The sequence below is a fragment of the Vicugna pacos genome, chromosome 1, assembly GCF_048564905.1.
Source record: "Vicugna pacos chromosome 1, VicPac4, whole genome shotgun sequence".
Classification (NCBI taxonomy): Eukaryota; Metazoa; Chordata; class Mammalia; order Artiodactyla; family Camelidae; genus Vicugna; species Vicugna pacos.
The window spans coordinates 108874716-108892213 of record NC_132987.1 but is presented as its reverse complement, the minus strand read 5'-3'; the positions used below and the strand labels follow the sequence as shown (position 1 = coordinate 108892213).

At 44.4% G+C, this 17498-nt stretch overlaps 1 protein-coding gene across 1 annotated transcript; it reads left to right on the top strand.

The window, feature by feature from the left end:
- Positions 1 to 3460: 3460 nt before the first annotated feature.
- On the top strand, positions 3461 to 12378 carry ADAMTS1 (ADAM metallopeptidase with thrombospondin type 1 motif 1). The gene is made up of 9 exons (XM_072968051.1): positions 3461 to 4647; positions 6293 to 6639; positions 6994 to 7126; positions 7507 to 7674; positions 8106 to 8392; positions 8619 to 8805; positions 8895 to 9070; positions 10013 to 10188; positions 10353 to 12378. The coding sequence occupies exons 1-9, from the start codon at positions 3930 to 3932 to the stop codon at positions 11050 to 11052; spliced, it is 2892 nt and encodes a 963-aa protein (XP_072824152.1). The 5' UTR covers positions 3461 to 3929; the 3' UTR covers positions 11053 to 12378.
- The last annotated feature ends 5120 nt before the right edge of the window (positions 12379 to 17498 follow it).

Sequence of the window (17498 nt, the reverse complement as noted above, 5' to 3'; positions counted from 1 at the left end):
TTGTTTCTGTAATATATGAATAAGTGAAACATACAAACACATATAAATAAAAATTAATACTTGTTTATTTCCTTTACTTTAAAATGCATGAAACTTTATTTTCTCTGTTTACAGAGGACAATAAGGCTTTTAAGTGGTCAAACTGTTCATTGTAAGGATATTTTTATGTCAAATAATTTACCTTTTGTTGGGCCATCTCTACAAATAATAGAAACTGGTTAAGGTCGATAAATTAGAACATATCAAGATTTATGTTTATCTAAGCATATATGTATTCTAGAAAAAGAAAACCAGAAATATCACAGAGTTTAGGGCACTGTAAGATCTTCTGGGAGCACGTTTAAATCAAGGAGCAAACATTTGATAAGTGTGAGAATGTGACACTTACTTATGAGGATCCAATATTACATGTCACTTTTACTAATGCCATGAACAAATTCTGCTCTCTTGGTCTTGTTTCCACATCAAATTATTTTTTCAATTCACAATTTTCTTTATAAACATACATATATATTATATGTATACATTTGTATATATGTATATTTGTATGTGTATTACTACAAACATCCAAAGAGTGATGATCTTAAAAAAAAAAAAACTTAAGTAGATTAAATGTTCTTCTGAGCACGGATGAAGTTTTTCAAGCTTTGTAATTGGCAACTCGTACATCCATGCCTCTGTTGAAGCGATTAAAAAAGAATCATTTCCCAGAACTACAGGTGCACAACAGATTGGAATCATTATGCAAAAGAACAGAAATCTGGAGAGAAACCCCGTGAATAAAAAAGCCATGTTCCTGGCCATTCTTTTGCCTTTAGCTTTCTGTTTTTTCCAGCTCGATTTGGATATACAGCATGAAATATGCAAAAATTATAATAGATTTGGAGTAAGGCATTGAAGATTACTAATGTATGCCTTGAATTAAATTAACTTCCAGTAAGAATGGACTGGGGGCAGAAAAGAACTAAAGGCCAAATTTGTATTAATACATTTTATAAAGGCTAAAGTTTCTGCAGGGGAGGTGACAGATTGTAACGCATTACATGAGGTTTTAGAAAACAACATATTTTCTGCAGGTCTTCTGAATTTCCCATGCTGTCCTGATAGAGAGAATTGCATTTTCCCTTATGGATCTGATAAGTCTCTCAGCCCCTGGGCCACCTCAAGTATCTGAAATCTCCATCTCAAAGCCAGTCTGAGGTCCAACTTCTGGTCACCATGTATTGTTTCCAGAACCCTCTTCTGAGCAGGAGATGTGAAAATTTATTGATGGCTTTGCCATCATGTTTTCATGATTCCACAGTCAAGATCCTGTTTAGTATAAAATGGTTTTTTCTCATTTGTTCTCCTAGGTATCTAATCTTTCATCTAGCTGGAGAGAAAGAACAAATGAAGGGATAAAAAATAGAACATTAAACAACCACAGAGGGGAGAAACCAAACTGAGGAGAAGGGAGATTTGGGAAATGAAACGTGTGAAGCAGAGAAGAAAACATCTCTTAGTTCAAAAATGAACAGAATGAGTTAGGCTAGACAATGTAGAAATGAATGAGCCACTCATGAGTGTGTGTGTCAATATTAAATTTGAAGGAAAAATGGAATGAGGTGAGAGACTTCGTGGAAGGGAGGGGCAGAACAGGGTCAAAATGTTAGCTAGTCGGTGGGATAGTGGAAGACCACAGGAAAAAATTGGTTATCGAGATACCTTTAAGCTGCTGTTAAAATATATGGAATTCCTAGGTTAATCATTCGACGTGTATCTATGATAATGACCTTGGGAAAGGAAAATTACGTTTAAGAAAGCATCCATGCCTAAGTGCGTGGGGTCCAGGGTTGTTTAAAACCCTTTCAAGGGTGAAGCGTTTGGCTTCTCTTTGCCAGTCTTTCCCGTTTGATCTCTCCCAAAGGGTGGAAAGCAAAGATTTTGTTTTTTGTTTTTCAAGGAGGCGAGAGAAAAGAGAAAGTTGGAAAGTTTTCTGAAAGCAAAAGTTGGAAGAGGGACTTGTTGGAGGACTTGCAAGGGACGCTTCTGGCTGGAACAGAATGAAGCTGGGAAGATCTGGGGAGGAGGAAGGAAAGGGCAGAGATCAAACTTGATGAGCACTGAGGGGCGGGGGCGGCGAGACAGGAGACGGGGCAGGGCGAGGAATTGTGAGAGCGCGCGAGTGAGGGACGCGGGTCTGCCCCGGGATTCGGGCGGTCATTCTCACCATTGTCCCCGTGGTTTTCCGCCTGGGGAAGCGTTATGAAACATTTCCTTCCTTTGTGTCATTGAGCCCCTCCCTCTTTCTTGATGGAAGAGCTGCTTAGCTTTTGCCTAAGGACCTAGATGGAGGTAGAAAAGCTGATTTTCTCGCTTTCCTAACGCGCATGCAGCCTTCTCTCTCCTTAGGGAAAGAGGAGGGAGGGCTCGGGAAAGAAACCCACCGCTTAATTTTCCCATTGCACACATTCTAGCCCCAGCGACCCCGCTAGTCCCTGGGTGAGAAAGTGGGGTTTCTTGACGTTGCGAACAACCTGGCCTACATCCTACAGCCGCTAGTAGGTGGAAGGAGACAGACTGGGCGGGAGTTGATTATGTTTCCCTCCTTAGGCTCTGGAGAACTGAACCGCGTTCCAGATCACCTATTCCGGAAGTGTGAATCCGGGTCCCCACGGAGAAGTCTCTAAGGCCGGGGGTGGGAAGGTGGGGTGTGAAATGATGCTGGAAAGGTTAGGGGTGAAGGTCAATGCAAACGTATTTTAAAATCAAGTGACTGGTAAGTTTCTCCGGGCCTCCTCACGCAAGGAACGCTTTCGAGGAGACGCGCCGACCCAATCAAGCTTTCCCGAGAAAACTTGGGGCGAAGAGAGCGCGCGCTGCAGCAAACCAGCCCAAGGCAGGCCAGGGAGATGGAGAGGTGGAGTGGGGTATTTTTCTAGAAAGGGCAGCCCTGGCTCATCTCCCAGATTGAAGGGGAGGAGGCTGGCGGGGGAAAGGGGTGCGGTGAGAGATGGAGGCGGCGCAGGGACAGCTCCCGGGCAGGAAAGTCTTGGAGAAGGGGACTCCGCTCTCCACCCTGACTGTCCCTTTTGGAATCTGCAGCCCAGCTCGCGAACTGCGCTCCCGCACGAGAGGGGTGGCGGGAAGGGAAGGTGGTCCGGGAAGACGGCGGGGTGAAGGCGTTGTGGAACTGAGTACCTTCTTCCCGCAGCAGCCCCAGACGTACAAAGTGCTGATCACAGCGCCCCTCCTGCGTCTTCCGCCCCCAGATTGACGAGCCAGTGGCGCCGGGCCAGTGCGGAGGCCGCCCCCTCCCCCGCCCCGGCCCGCGGCTCTGAGCGCGATTTTGCACCAACTGAGTTTAGGGGGCGGTATCCTCGGGATAGAAAGGCGGCCAAGAGGGTGGAGGAAGGGGGGAAAGAGACGGAGGGGAGGAGACTTTCTGAGACTATAAAAGGGCAGCCCGGGCTGCTCGGTTCTTGCACTCGCTGGTAAGCGGCTCACAACTTGGGGCCGTTGAATAGCCTGGGCGCGCAGTAGGGCCGAGAGGACAGAACCCTGCGCAGAGCGAGGTGCACCGCGACCAAGGCGGAGGCCGAAGAGGGGCTCCAGGCACCGATCCTCGTGTGGCCCGTTGTCCCCTCGCCCGGAGGCGTCCCGGGACGCTCGGAGTCTCCGCAGCAGCCACCCCGCCAGCGCCTGCTGCGCGGTGCCTCCAACTCGTTGCTAGAAGAAAACTTCCCGCGCGCCGGCAGAACTGCATCGCCTCCTTTTCAGTGACTCCGGAGCCCACTTGCAGCTGGCTCTGCGCTCACTTTCAGAGAATCATAGTAATTGTTAACTTTAACAATCCCGAGCCAGGCCAGCAAGGTTCTGCGCCCGGGACCGGAACAATAGGCTCTTCGCTCAGTGCGCTGCGGCGGCGCGCGGTGACTCCCGGGGTTCGGATGCAGCGAGCGGTCCCTGCAGGGTTCCGAAGGCGCACGGCAGGAGGCGACATGGGGAACAAGGCGCGGTGGTCTCGGGGCTGGCAGCCTACGCCCCCGCTGCTACTGCTCGCCGCGGCCGCAGCGCTGCTCGTGGTGCCCGGCGCGCTCGGGCGCCCCGCGGAGGAGGACGAGGAGCTGGTGCTGCCGGCCCTGCATCGCGACCCGGGACACATGACCGCGCACCTCCGCCTGGACGCTTTCGGCCGGCAACTGCACCTGGAGCTGCAGCCCGACCGCGCCTTCCTGGCTCCCGGCTTCACGCTCCAGACCGTGGGGCGCAGACCCGGGCCCAACGCGTCGCGCGCTGATCCCGCCGGCGACCTGGCGCACTGCTTCTATTCTGGCACGGTCAACGGCGACCCCAGCTCCGCCGCTGCTCTCAGCCTCTGCGAGGGCGTGCGCGGCGCCTTCTACCTGCAGGGCGAAGAGTACTTCATCCAGCCCGCGCCCGCCGCCGCCACAGTGCGCCTCGCCCCTGCCGCCTCCGGGGAGGAGCCGCCCGCGCGGCCCCAGTTCCATCTCCTGCGGCGCAGGCGACGGGGCGGCGGCGGTGCCAAGTGCGGGGTCCTGGACGACGAGACCCAGCTCGCGAGGGGCGCCGGGTCGGAGGGCGAGGACGCCGCGGCTCAGTGGCCGCCGAGGGATCGGGCGCCACAGCGCGCGGGACAGCCAACAGGTATCAGCCCCAGAAGAGTTGCTCCCACTTGTCTCTTCATTCATCTCCCTCTCCCTACCTTCTCTGCGTTGCGCGGCTTGAGGGTAAAGTACCTGTTCGCAGACAGGAGCGTATGTCTGCGGACAGGACGGAGACGTGGTGTGGAGGAATGGGGCTTCAGGTTTGGGTTGGTGAACTAAATCCCGCTAGAACAGTTAATTCCATTTGCCCTAATAATGAATGATCAAGAGAGGACAGACAAATCAATGATTTCCTGCTGACTAAGGAGAAGCGTTTCCACCAGGAAGGGGGAACTAGTAACCCAACTCCTTACGCCTTAATCGAACGTGAGCTTGTGCGACTTCTTTCCACCCTGTTAATTTCTTTCGAACAATTGTGCGGGCGTTCTTTGGTCGGGTTGCAACTCTGCGCTTAGTTTTGTAACTGCTGCCTGTTCGCGCACCCGGAGCCCAGAAGAGGGCGGAGATGGAGGGCGGAGGAGCGATGGTGACCTCGGAATCTGCAGCCCGCGAGCCTGGACAGCTGCTCTAGGATCTCTGTTCTGCTGGCCTCTGCCCCTTTTCCCCTTGAAGAGGCTGACCCCGACCGGTTGGCGGCGGCGGCCGGGGCCCCTCTGCACAACCTGCTTGGGAGGTCTTTGCCCAGCGTGCCCCGCCTCTCCGCGCCTCCCACCCGCCTCCCAGTTTGCTCCCTCTCGCGGCCATAGTTGTGCTCTGAAACTCTGTTGAATGTTAGTCACCGCCGATCCTTCCTGCCACGCCTTCCCCTAACTCCCTGTTGTGTGCAGTGCTTACGGTCTAGTTCTTTTCGTTCTACCACTTTGGTGCCTTTTTCTTTCTTTCTTTACTTTCTCGCGTGTTGTGTAGAATTTTCTTCTTTTTCCTCCGTTCATCTGCTCCTTGAAGCAGTTACGTGGATCCGAGTCCAGGGCACAGTTTAGGACTTCCCTGGGGGCTGGGTCTCCGTCAGGAGGCGGAGCGCTCTTTTCTAAAGAATCAACCGGGGCCGGTGGTCTGAGGCAGGAACTTGTTTCCCTGGGGCAGTGGGAGGGGGGGGCGCTAGGCGGCTGGGCACAGTGGGTGGTCCTCGTGCCCGGATTTGGCAAGAGCGGAGAGCCCCAGGGACCCCTGGAATGAGAGAGCAGAGCAGCGCAGGCGGAGATCCCTTCAGGCCCGGCCCCTTGGCAGAGGCCCCAACCCTGCCCTGGGCCTTCCACGTGGAGCCTGATGATCTCATTCAGGATTTGGGTCCTGGCCTGTGAAAGAGTGACTCAGGGGCTCTGCCTGCTCCCCTTGCTCCAAGATTTTACTACAGCTGTGCAGCATGATGTACGTACTGCCTCGTTCAGATTGTAGGACTTCAAAAGAAATCCTGCTTAAACAAAAAAACAACAAACAAACAAACAAACAAAAAAAGCCCCACCCCCTCGGAGGAGCACATGGCCTTTTTTATTTAAAGTAAAGGAGAAAAGTTTAAAATGAACATTTTCAGTGAAAAGAGATGCAAATATTTTTGTTACTGTTGCTCTCGGTATATTTTGGTATTATTTGCTTTGCCTGGTGAGGCTTTCCTTATATACTCTGGGAAGGTGACTATTCTTGGCTGGACTGCCCTTGAGCAAACTCTCTTTGTTGTGTCTTTACAGGAACTGGAAGCCTAAGAAAGAAGCGATTTGTGTCCAGCCCCCGCTATGTGGAGACGATGCTTGTGGCCGACCAGTCCATGGCAGAGTTCCACGGCAGCGGTTTAAAGCACTACCTTCTCACCTTGTTCTCGGTGGCGGCCCGGTTATACAAACACCCCAGCATTCGGAATTCAGTTAGCCTGGTGGTGGTGAAAATCTTGGTCATTTATGAGGAACAGAAGGGGCCAGAAGTGACTTCCAACGCTGCTCTCACTCTGCGGAACTTCTGCAACTGGCAGAAGCAGCACAACCCGCCCAGTGACCGGGATGCAGAGCACTATGACACGGCGATTCTTTTCACCAGACAGGTGAGAGGAAGGCCTTGCCAGTTACCATAGTATTCTCTTGCGAGTCAGTTTTGTAACCAACAAACGAATGTATGGCATTTTACCCATATTTTGGCACCTATATATTTTTTCAATTGACTAGCATGGTTCGTCTTCCTTATTTCTTCTATCATATTAATATCTCAAGTTTCACAGTCCTATTTGAATAGCATTAGGGAAAATCTTAAAGTCACACAAAGTACCGCTAAAAGGACAACGTAACGACAATGAATGTAGATGCTCCAAAACACATATAAGCTATACCCTGCCAAAAAGTTGGATCCCAAGGTTCGTGCTCTGTCCCTATTAATAAGGATATACTTTTGCTCCTTGTAGGACCTGTGTGGGGCCCAGACGTGTGATACTCTTGGGATGGCGGATGTTGGAACCGTGTGTGATCCTAGCAGAAGCTGCTCGGTCATAGAAGATGATGGCTTACAAGCTGCCTTCACCACAGCCCATGAATTAGGTAAATCCATTTCAGAGTGAGAGTTAAGCCCAATTTGTGAATTCAAACAGATAAACTGTATTAATTTAAGAGGGAGAGGCTGCGGGTTATGTTGCTATTTTAGGTCCCCCTCTGGAAACTTCGGAAAGTATTTTCCCACTATTCTAAATGTGCCCATCTTTATTAGAATTCAGAGTTAAGATAGGATCGGCTGTGGACACATTTGGAAATTTACATGTTTGTTCATATCCTATGAAAGGTAGACCTCTTTAAAATAGATTGTCTCTGAAATACATTTCTTCTTTCTAGACAGTGAATTTTAAGACAAATGAATGCCTGCTAGGAAAAGGAAATGCTGCAAGTGACCTGTATTCTAATATGGGTTTTGGATCTCTTCTTAGGCCATGTGTTCAACATGCCACATGATGATGCGAAGCAGTGTGCCAGCATTAATGGTGTCAACCGGGATTCCCACATGATGGCGTCAATGCTTTCCAACTTGGACCACAGCCAGCCCTGGTCTCCCTGCAGCGCCTCCATGATTACATCATTTCTGGATAATGGTCATGGTAAGATGCTCCAGAGACTCCTAGATGTTATCCAATTGTGCACATAGTGAGGCACTAGTTAAACCATTTTTTCTTTCTCTTTGTTCTCTTTATTTTCCCTACTTCAAAATTACTTCCATTGTCCAGAGCATACATTTACAGTTCTTAATTTCCAGTAAAAGTAGTGCTTCTGGCCAAGTAGCTCTCAGAGTACATTAACTTGAATTTTTAGCAGAACAGTCATTTTTTGTCATTGCTAATGCAGAAATACCCCATAGAGATTGATACTTTAATAATAATTTAAATCTCTGTGGCATTTTCCCCCAAAACTTGAACTTCCCAGTTGCTTTGCTATGTACAACCTCTTATGATAAGTATTTTCCTGAAATGACCTACTCCCTGCATGCTTCTTTTTACTATTTATTAATATTAGTCGGCATTTTTCTTTGCAGGAGAATGTTTGATGGACAAGCCCCAGAGCCCCATACAACTCCCCTCAGACCTCCCTGGGACCTTGTATGATGCCAATCGGCAGTGCCAGTTTACATTTGGGGAAGAGTCTAAACATTGCCCGGATGCAGCCAGCACGTGCACGACCCTCTGGTGCACCGGCACGTCTGGTGGATTGCTGGTGTGCCAAACCAAACACTTCCCATGGGCTGACGGCACCAACTGTGGAGAGGGGAGATGGTGTGTCAACGGCAAGTGTGTGAACAAGACGGACAAGAAGCATTTCGATGTGAGTTTTTCCACTGCAACACACGATCTTTTAAGATTCAGAATTGAAAGGGATGAAGGGGTGCTAAAACAACTGATGGCACCTTAGCATCCTGACCTGGGTCCTCTGGCAGAGATGCAGGATAGAATATGGTTATCATTGATTCTTTGCCCCCATCTTTCTCTCTTATTTTCTAAAAAGGTCTCTGTAGAGGACTTTAACGGTGATGATCTGTGTCTCCTTTTAGACTCCTGTTCACGGAAGCTGGGGACCATGGGGACCCTGGGGAGACTGTTCCAGAACGTGTGGGGGAGGAGTTCAGTATACAATGAGGGAATGCGACAATCCAGTCCCGAAGAACGGAGGGAAGTACTGTGAGGGCAAGCGTGTGCGCTACAGGTCCTGCAACATTGAGGACTGTCCAGAGAATAACGGTGAGTAGAGAGAAGGTGGCGAAGACATGCTGCAGACGGGCTGTTCAAGATGGGAAACCAATCACATCATCATTTCCTTCTCTTTCCAGGAAAAACCTTTAGAGAGGAACAGTGTGAGGTGCATAATGAGTTCTCCAAAGCTTCCTTTGGAAGCGGGCCTGCGGTGGAGTGGACGCCCAAGTACGCTGGGGTCTCACCAAAGGACAGGTGCAAGCTTATCTGTCAAGCCAAAGGCATTGGCTACTTCTTCGTTTTGCAGCCCAAGGTAATGACTTTTCTCCTGTCATTTTGCCTAAGAACCACGGCATTGGCTTGCCACCTTTTTTTGCAGCCTCCGTGGTACTCTCTTTAATTTATATATTAAGGTGTTCACTTTCAAGATAGGACTGCTTTGCATCTAGATACATGGGCAGCTGCCTGCTTTGAGTTTGGTGCTGTTTTGGGTTATGAAGGAAGCTTGAATCCAGCACTTATGATCCTTGCAGTGGCTTATTATCACTCTTCTTTACAGAGAAAAGCCCTTTACACATGGTTAGATAAATTATGTATTAACACGGCAACCATCCGGTGGTTTTGGAAGATAGTTTAAGCATGGTCCAAAGTACTTGTTACTGGGTGACCAGCAGTAAGCGTGTGCAAACAGACTTACTAAATGGAAGTTGGAGCATTGAGAACCGTGTTTGATATGTTGAGTTAGTAGAAGCATTATTTGCTGTTTGGTTGAGGGGATAGATCTGGCTCCCAAATAGAAAACAGATTTGAATTTGGTTGATATTATCATGTGTCATTATCACTGTGGGCCATGAAAATATTCCCCAGTTGCAGATTCAATGTACAGGTGATTTATTCAGCACCTACTATTGCCAAGTATTATTCTAAACACTGAGGATACAGCAGTAAACAAATTGGCCAAAAGCTCTGCTTTCACTGACCTTAGCTGGAAGAGAGATAGATTAATAAACAAATTAAAAAATTTGTAAATAATCAAATTCAAAAATGTATAAATTTTTCAGATGTCTCTACTATGGGGAAAAAAAAAAACAAAGAGAAAGTTAGTGTGTGACAGGTATGGGGTACTATTTTAACGTTGATGGTCAGGAAAACAGAGATGTAACGTTAATGGGGAAAACTTTCCAAGTTATCCTGACAGCAGCATCTCTTGCCGCTGTTAGTGCGTGACACAGGATACACGTCCTTCCTCTTGCAGGTGGTCGATGGTACCCCGTGTAGCCCAGATTCCACTTCTGTCTGCGTGCAAGGGCAGTGTGTAAAAGCTGGTTGCGATCGCATCATAGACTCCAAAAAGAAGTTCGATAAATGTGGTATTTGTGGAGGAAATGGATCTACATGCAAGAAGATATCCGGATCAGTTACTAGTGCAAGGTAAGTGTTAAAATATTCTACCCTCCGGAAGTCTCATCATTTCAGCGTAACTATTTACAGGTCTGGTAAAAATTACATTCTTAAATAATTATCTGGTTTTCAAGCTTAGTAATAGAATGAGCCGGTGAATGAGAGATTCTCATCCCTGTTTTTCTTGCCTGCAGACCTGGCTATCATGATATCATCACAATCCCAACGGGAGCCACAAACATCGAGGTGAAACAACGGAACCAGAGGGGCTCCAGAAATAATGGAAGCTTCCTTGCCATCAAAGCTGCCGATGGCACGTATATCCTGAACGGTGACTTCACTTTGTCCACTTTAGAGCAAGACATCACATACAAAGGTAGCGTCTTGAGGTACAGCGGCTCCTCGGCAGCGCTGGAAAGAATTCGAAGCTTTAGCCCGCTCAAGGAGCCCTTAACCATCCAAGTCCTGACAGTGGGCAATGCCCTCCGACCTAAAATTAAATACACCTATTTCGTGAAGAAGAAGAAGGAATCTTTCAATGCCATCCCTACCTTCTCGGAATGGGTCATTGAGGAGTGGGGGGAGTGTTCCAAGTCATGTGGACTGGGCGTGCAGAGAAGGCTGGTGGAGTGCCGAGACATCAACGGGCAGCCGGCTTCCGAGTGTGCAAAGGAAGTGAAGCCAGCCAGCACCAGACCTTGTGCAGACCTGCCCTGCCCCCACTGGCAGCTGGGGGAGTGGTCACCATGTTCCAAGACTTGCGGGAAGGGTTACAAAAAGAGAACCTTGCAGTGTCTGTCCCATGATGGGGGGGTGTTGGCTCATGAGAGCTGTGATCCTTTAAAGAAACCTAAACATTACATAGACTTTTGCATGATGGCAGAATGCAGTTAAGCCGGATGCGTGTTGAGGGAAAGGGCAGTGGGGAAGGGCTGATGCACTGAAATCAAGAAGGCTGGAGGAATCCAGTGTACCTTGCCAGTGATCAACGAGGTGTGGCGATGAGTTGGGAGGTAGAGGTAGGTAGAAAAGTTATAGATCATCAGAATTTCCTGCCAGTTACTAATTTGATAGGGTAGTTCTTGGAGATTATTCACATCTGACCAACGATAGAGCACGAAAGAGCCCCAGGGCATTATTATTTCTTTTGTTACATTTATGATAAGTTTTTTTTCAAAAAGAGAAACAACTGTCAAAATCAGTGTAAAAAATATTACAATCGCTGTTTCCTGGTACTGATGAAATATTTTGTATCATGGGGGTTGGGAAATGAAAAGCAGGAGAAAGATGAGATTTGAGGTTTAAGATGTGGCTTACTTTACCTCACTAGCAATGGAGAGAGAAGGGAATGCAAGTAGGGTCTTTGACCAGCAATGTTCATGGCTGTTGTGGTTTCAGAGAATGTTTATGCCATCTTTTCTACTGAGAGTTAAGAATTCAAGATTGTCCAGCATGAGAAAAATGCTTGGCAAAGATCTCAAGATTGTCCAGCATGAGAAATGCTTAAGCAGTATATCCAATGACTCAAATGACTCTGTCTTTCCTTTCTTGTGCCATTCTCATGTCTTTATTTGTGAATTCATCTTGATGAAGAAACAATTTTGCGTATTTGTAAAAATGGTGTTAAGTCTACAAGGGATTAAAAAAAAGCAGCCATGTATCAGAAGCTGATAAAAGCGAGGGGCGCTACATTTCTTTCTTCCTGATGTAAGCCTACTTAAGGAATGTGGATGTGGGGGAAAAAAACAGTTTGTGTCTGAAGAAAGTCAATAAGATCGCACAAAAAGGATGTAATGCCGGAACAAGAAAGGGGTGTGTACAACAGGGTCCCTAGGATTTGGGGACATTGAGATCTCTTTTCTCATGGTGGGGAAGCTACTGAGGGGTAGCGGGTCCATCCTCAGCAGCTGGTCCAACAGTCATATCCTGGTGAATGTCTGTGCAGCTCTTCTACTATGAAAGAGAATGACTTTTTCCATATGTATATAGTAAAATATGTTACTATAAATCCTACATACTTTATAAGTATTGGTTTGTGTGTTCCTTCTGAGAAGGACTATAGTTTGTAATAAATGCCTATAATAACATATTTATTTTTATACATTTCTTTCTAATGATAAAACTTTTAAGTTATATCCCTTTTGTAAAAGGTCATATAAAAATAGAGTATTTATACAATATATGTTACTAGAAATAATAAAAGGACACTTTTTGAATGTGTGTCGATTTTTTTTTTTTAACACGGGAATTCTGGGAAGGAAATCTGAGACACACAGATGGGATTTGAAGACAGAATATTTTCTTGAATTCTTTGGAAAGAAGATTTTGTTTTAATAAAATGTATCATGTATCCTTGGTGTGTATGATAGCTCCAAAGAAAGACATCTATATCTCTGGTGATAGATAGGTTTGTTACTAATGTAATAATATACACCAGGGGTTGGCACACTTCTGTAAAGAGCCAAATAGTATGGTTTTTGTGGGTCAAACTGTCTCTGTCACAGTGGCTCAGCCGTGATGTTGTAGCAAGAATACAGCGTAGACAGCACATAAATGAGTGGGCATGGTGGTGTTCTAATAAAACTTTATTTACAGGCCAATGGGCCAGCTCTGTCCTATGGGCATAGTTTGCCCACCTCTGATGTGTAACAAATTCAGTGAAACAAGGTGGGGTTCTGGTTGCATTTTGAATTTATTTCCCTCAATTACATTGTACAGTAAAATGATGTGAAAGTATTTAACCTAATGAACAGAAAATGATGATAAATTACATTTGGGAAAGACATGCTTGGTGAGCCAAGCCCTCCGAATGTTCCATTTGCTCTTCAGGAATACCTGGCGTGCTTTCTCCAAACCCTGGAACATCCAAGCCATGCTCTCGGAATCCTTTTGGAAGTCACTATATTTTAAATACTAAATGGTACATCAATGACTTTAAAAGCTCAGACTGCTTCCAAAGTAACTACATTTCTCTCAGGAAATAGCTTATTTACTAGAAGACGTGGATTATGTGGTTAGCCACAGATATTTCCCACTTTACATTTTCATCTTCCTTTTCACCCCCCTTTGAACAGTTTTCTTAAGTAGTTCTATATAACATGCTAATTTCAGATTCCAGCAATAATTCTAATTTGCCCTCAGAATTACTCAGTGTTACTCCCCTGAGCAGTGGAATGTAAGATTCTCAGGAGCCAGCTGTTTGGGGCAGAGAGTGGAGAAAGACAGGAAGAGTCACGTTAGCATGTTAGTCTCTGGTTAAGTTTTTTCCTATCTGTTGGCCACCAGACTGAAAGGTAAAAGTCAAATCTCACACTGTGGGCATTGGTCCCAGAGAACTCAGTTAAACGTAGAATTTGGCCACGCAATTCAGTGGCCTAATGTGCTCTTTGCCCCAACAATCTCTACTCCAACTATTCATTTGCGGACATTACTTATTGGGTATAAATCCCCACAGTAAGTGACATGGCTTATACACACACACACACACACACACACACACACACACACACACGGGTGCCTTTACCCTCAATTACTACGCAAGCTTTGGATAAAATGAGATATATGTACCTAGAATGATAATTAATAACAAAAGAAGTCATTTTCAGATCTTGCCTATTCACCAATGATTTTTTTTTTCCTTTTCAAAGGCTTATTTGATGTAGTAATCAAGGAGCCTAAAATTCAGGACATAAAGAGATAAAAAACAGCCAAAAGATTTTCCACCACTTTGTTCTTGGTCCAAGGTAATGCCAAACAGCTTTCCAAGTTGCCACATTATTTTCTTCAGCCCTCTGCTGGGGAGATTTCCCTTTTATCAATCAGCTGAGCAGTTTAAAACATTCTATTTGGGCAGCAAAGGGAGTTTCACTTAAAATACACATTGGGAGCCGTGAGCTTGACCAGGCATCTGCTTAATTAAAAGGAGGAAAGATTTTGTGCTCACCACTGTTGCAGGTACAAATGATGAGTTGCTATGATGCTGAGGACAAATTTAAAAACCTAATTTTCGAAGCATTCAATGGACACTTTCTTTCTCTAGCATTTCAATGACCACCAGGCAAGCATAATTTTTGTATCAGAGTTTTCACACAAAAATCTGCAAAAATTGTTTCCAACATTTGCTTTTTGTTTAATTTGTCTTCTAGAAGAAGGTACTGGAGATCTGAATGTCAGTTAGGAACAATGGATAACAGCTACAATTTGCTGATCTCATTGGTTTTTCCAAAAGAAAGAAAAATGAAAATTATTAACATAAGGGTTGGGGAGGCTAGACCTGTCAAAGAAATGGACCAAAGCTACTCCAGTATAGAAGTGTGGTCTTTCTGCCATATGCATTTTTCTGTGACATGAATGAACTCATGTGACATTGGCAGAAATGGAAACAGTAAAACACGGAAGATGCGCTGGTTTGTCAGTGTTTTCCCAGTCAATGAATGTTTTCTGCCTTCTCTTAAGAGCAGTGGAACATAAAATATACTAACTCGTGAACATGGCAAGTCACAGAAGAAATCAGAACTATACAGAATGCCCACTCATCACACTTGTCTCCATTTGGTGTTGATCTTGGAGGCTCCTAATATGGTTCCCATTCAATTTGCTCTTATCTCCGTAAGGCGAAAGCTTGAACTTTTCTTTTCAGCCCTTCTTTTGATCCTGTTGCCCTTATTTTAGGCTAAGTTTGTATAATTATAAACAATTATTTGTAATTTAGCATATTTTGTTAGCTATCGTAATTTCTTTTCCTTTAGGATTACTATTGTTCTGTGTTCTACTGCTCTTAAGAGAAGCTATAAGCCATTTACTTGCTGGTGTGGGAAGGAGACTGAGGGCCATCTTCTGTAGAATCATCCAGGAAGGCTCTTTCAATGAGGTATTTGGGAGGAAACCAGAAGGATGCAAGAGGACAGCTTTCCACGGGATGAGATTACAATGAACTCCCACAGGTGGGGGTAAGCTCAGCTTCTGCAAGAGGCCAGTGTGGCTGGAGCCGTGAGGAGAGGGGAGCGGAAAGAGAAGAGGTTACTGGAGGCCAGAGCTTGTTCTGCAAGAGTAGGAAGTATGTTTGGGTTTTGCTCTGAGTAAGATGAGGAGCCCGTGGAAGGAACTAAGCAAAGGAGAAACATGGTCTGACTTCACATTTCAACCTGGAAGGAGACCAGATAGGAGCCAGACAGGAAAGTATTGCAATAATTTCAATGACCAATAATGATGGGCTGAACTAAGGGGATAGCTATGTAGGGGGGAAAAGAGGTCAAATTCTGCAGCTTGAGACTTTGAGATTTGCAGATAAACATAGATGTGAAAGTGGAAAAACTATCATGGATGAGTCCAGGAGACCTTTTTTTTTTTGCCTTTCTGCTTTTTTGGGAGGGAAAGTGTGTTCTGTACAACAGTGATACTACACTCTAATTAAAGACCAATGCAAATTAAAAATACAAGATTTTCAGTAAATATTAAAACCAGTTAAACCTATAGCTCAATATAAGTAACTGTTGAAAATATGATTTCAAAATTAACTGGAAATATAAAAATAGTAGTTAAAAAGAAGATACATAATGCAAAATATTTTAATAATAATAACAAGTTGAGCTTAAAACCATATGCCTATTGACAAAATCAAAACAGTAGGATGGAAATTTCTTACATTAGGAGTTATCAAAGGACATGATTTTATTCTTGAAGTTGGTAATTAGGTAAATATAGATATAATATTTCTTAAAAACAAATACCCAAAAATGTCTTTTCATGGAGAAAGGATGTATGTAAAATATAATCTGTAAAGAAACAAATGGAAAGCAAAAAATAAGGGAGCAGAATTCTAACCACATTATAATGAAAACACATTGTTAAACTTTCCTACTAAAAGACAAATATCTTCAGGATGTGTTTAAAAATAAAATTCAATGACATGATAAATAAAAGGGAACTATCTAAATCAAAATGACATTTCTTCAAAGAAGTCCAAAGATTTATCTGGCAAATCGTAGGAAAAAAGTAAGAATAGAATATTGTATCAGCCAAAATCATATTTAAGATGGAAAAGCACTAAGCAAAATAAAGAATAACATTTCTTGTGGATTACAGGTGAAATCTACAACAAAAATATGTGTTCCACATAATAGAACATCTATATATCAATTTAAGATTGTTTAAAATACAAAGAATAATCAACAAGTAGGGATTATTCTGTCTTTAAAACCTCTCTCTAGGTTAAGGCAGGCGAAAAATGTAAGAAAAAAATGTGAAACTTTAGAAAGACATAAAAGAAGACTTGAATAAAGGAAGAGACATTCAAAGTTATTTTGCAATAAATCATAAACCTTTTATTTTGTCCTGAAACAATTAGTAGATTTAATGACATTCCAATCATTAGCCACTCATAATTTCTTGGAACTTGATAACATAATTTTAAAGTTCATCTGAAGAAATCAATTTGGCGAAGGGAAGGGAAACACAACTGAAAAACCAAGTATTAGCGAATATAGAGAAATATTTATCTGATCTCTAAATGGGGGAGGAAGTCTGAACACAGAAACAGTGAAAGATGCTAAACTGCCAAGACAAACACATACAAGTGGATTGATTTGATTGGCTCAGAAACTTCACTCTTCTGTATTTCAGAAGAACCTTTTAAAAAATACGAAGGGAAAAAAAAAACTATTTTCACTACACACAAAAGACAACCAAGCTTGCCTCAGAACTTTTCCACGGGCCATTTGTTTCACTGGCGAATTCCAAATGGCCACCCAATTAACCATTAATCAACATTTAGATCTCAAACGGTGTCACTTATCCAGGGAAACCTCTCCTAAAGCCCTCAGGCTAGATTAGCTCTCAAAGCACCACGCACTTTCATTTCTTGTCACTTCTCACGGGAATCATTTACTCTTTTTAGCTCCGCATTTGTTTTGCTGAGTATTTTTTTCTCAGCATCTAGAAATACCCGTGCAATGTTGTTTTTATGTAATGAATAACCTTCAAGAGTAGTCAGACTATTTCATGTATCTATTTCTATTCCTAAGAAGGGATACTAAATAAATAATCCAAAAGGTTGGCAAAGCTTTATATGTGAATGAATGCATTTGTATATGAATGTTCTATAAATCTGAATGTAGACATCAAAGGAGACTACTGATGGCATAACAAAACCGGAATCTCAGATTAGTGATCATGGGACCAGCATTCCTGGAAGCCGACTGTGTTTTTCATAAATTAATTCAATTAATACTCAAGGAAAACACAACTGTGTTGTAGATATTATTGTTATCCTTATTTTATAGGTAAGGAAACTGGAAAGAAAAGCTGAACTGCTTGGTTGAGGACGGACAGTGAGCAAGAAG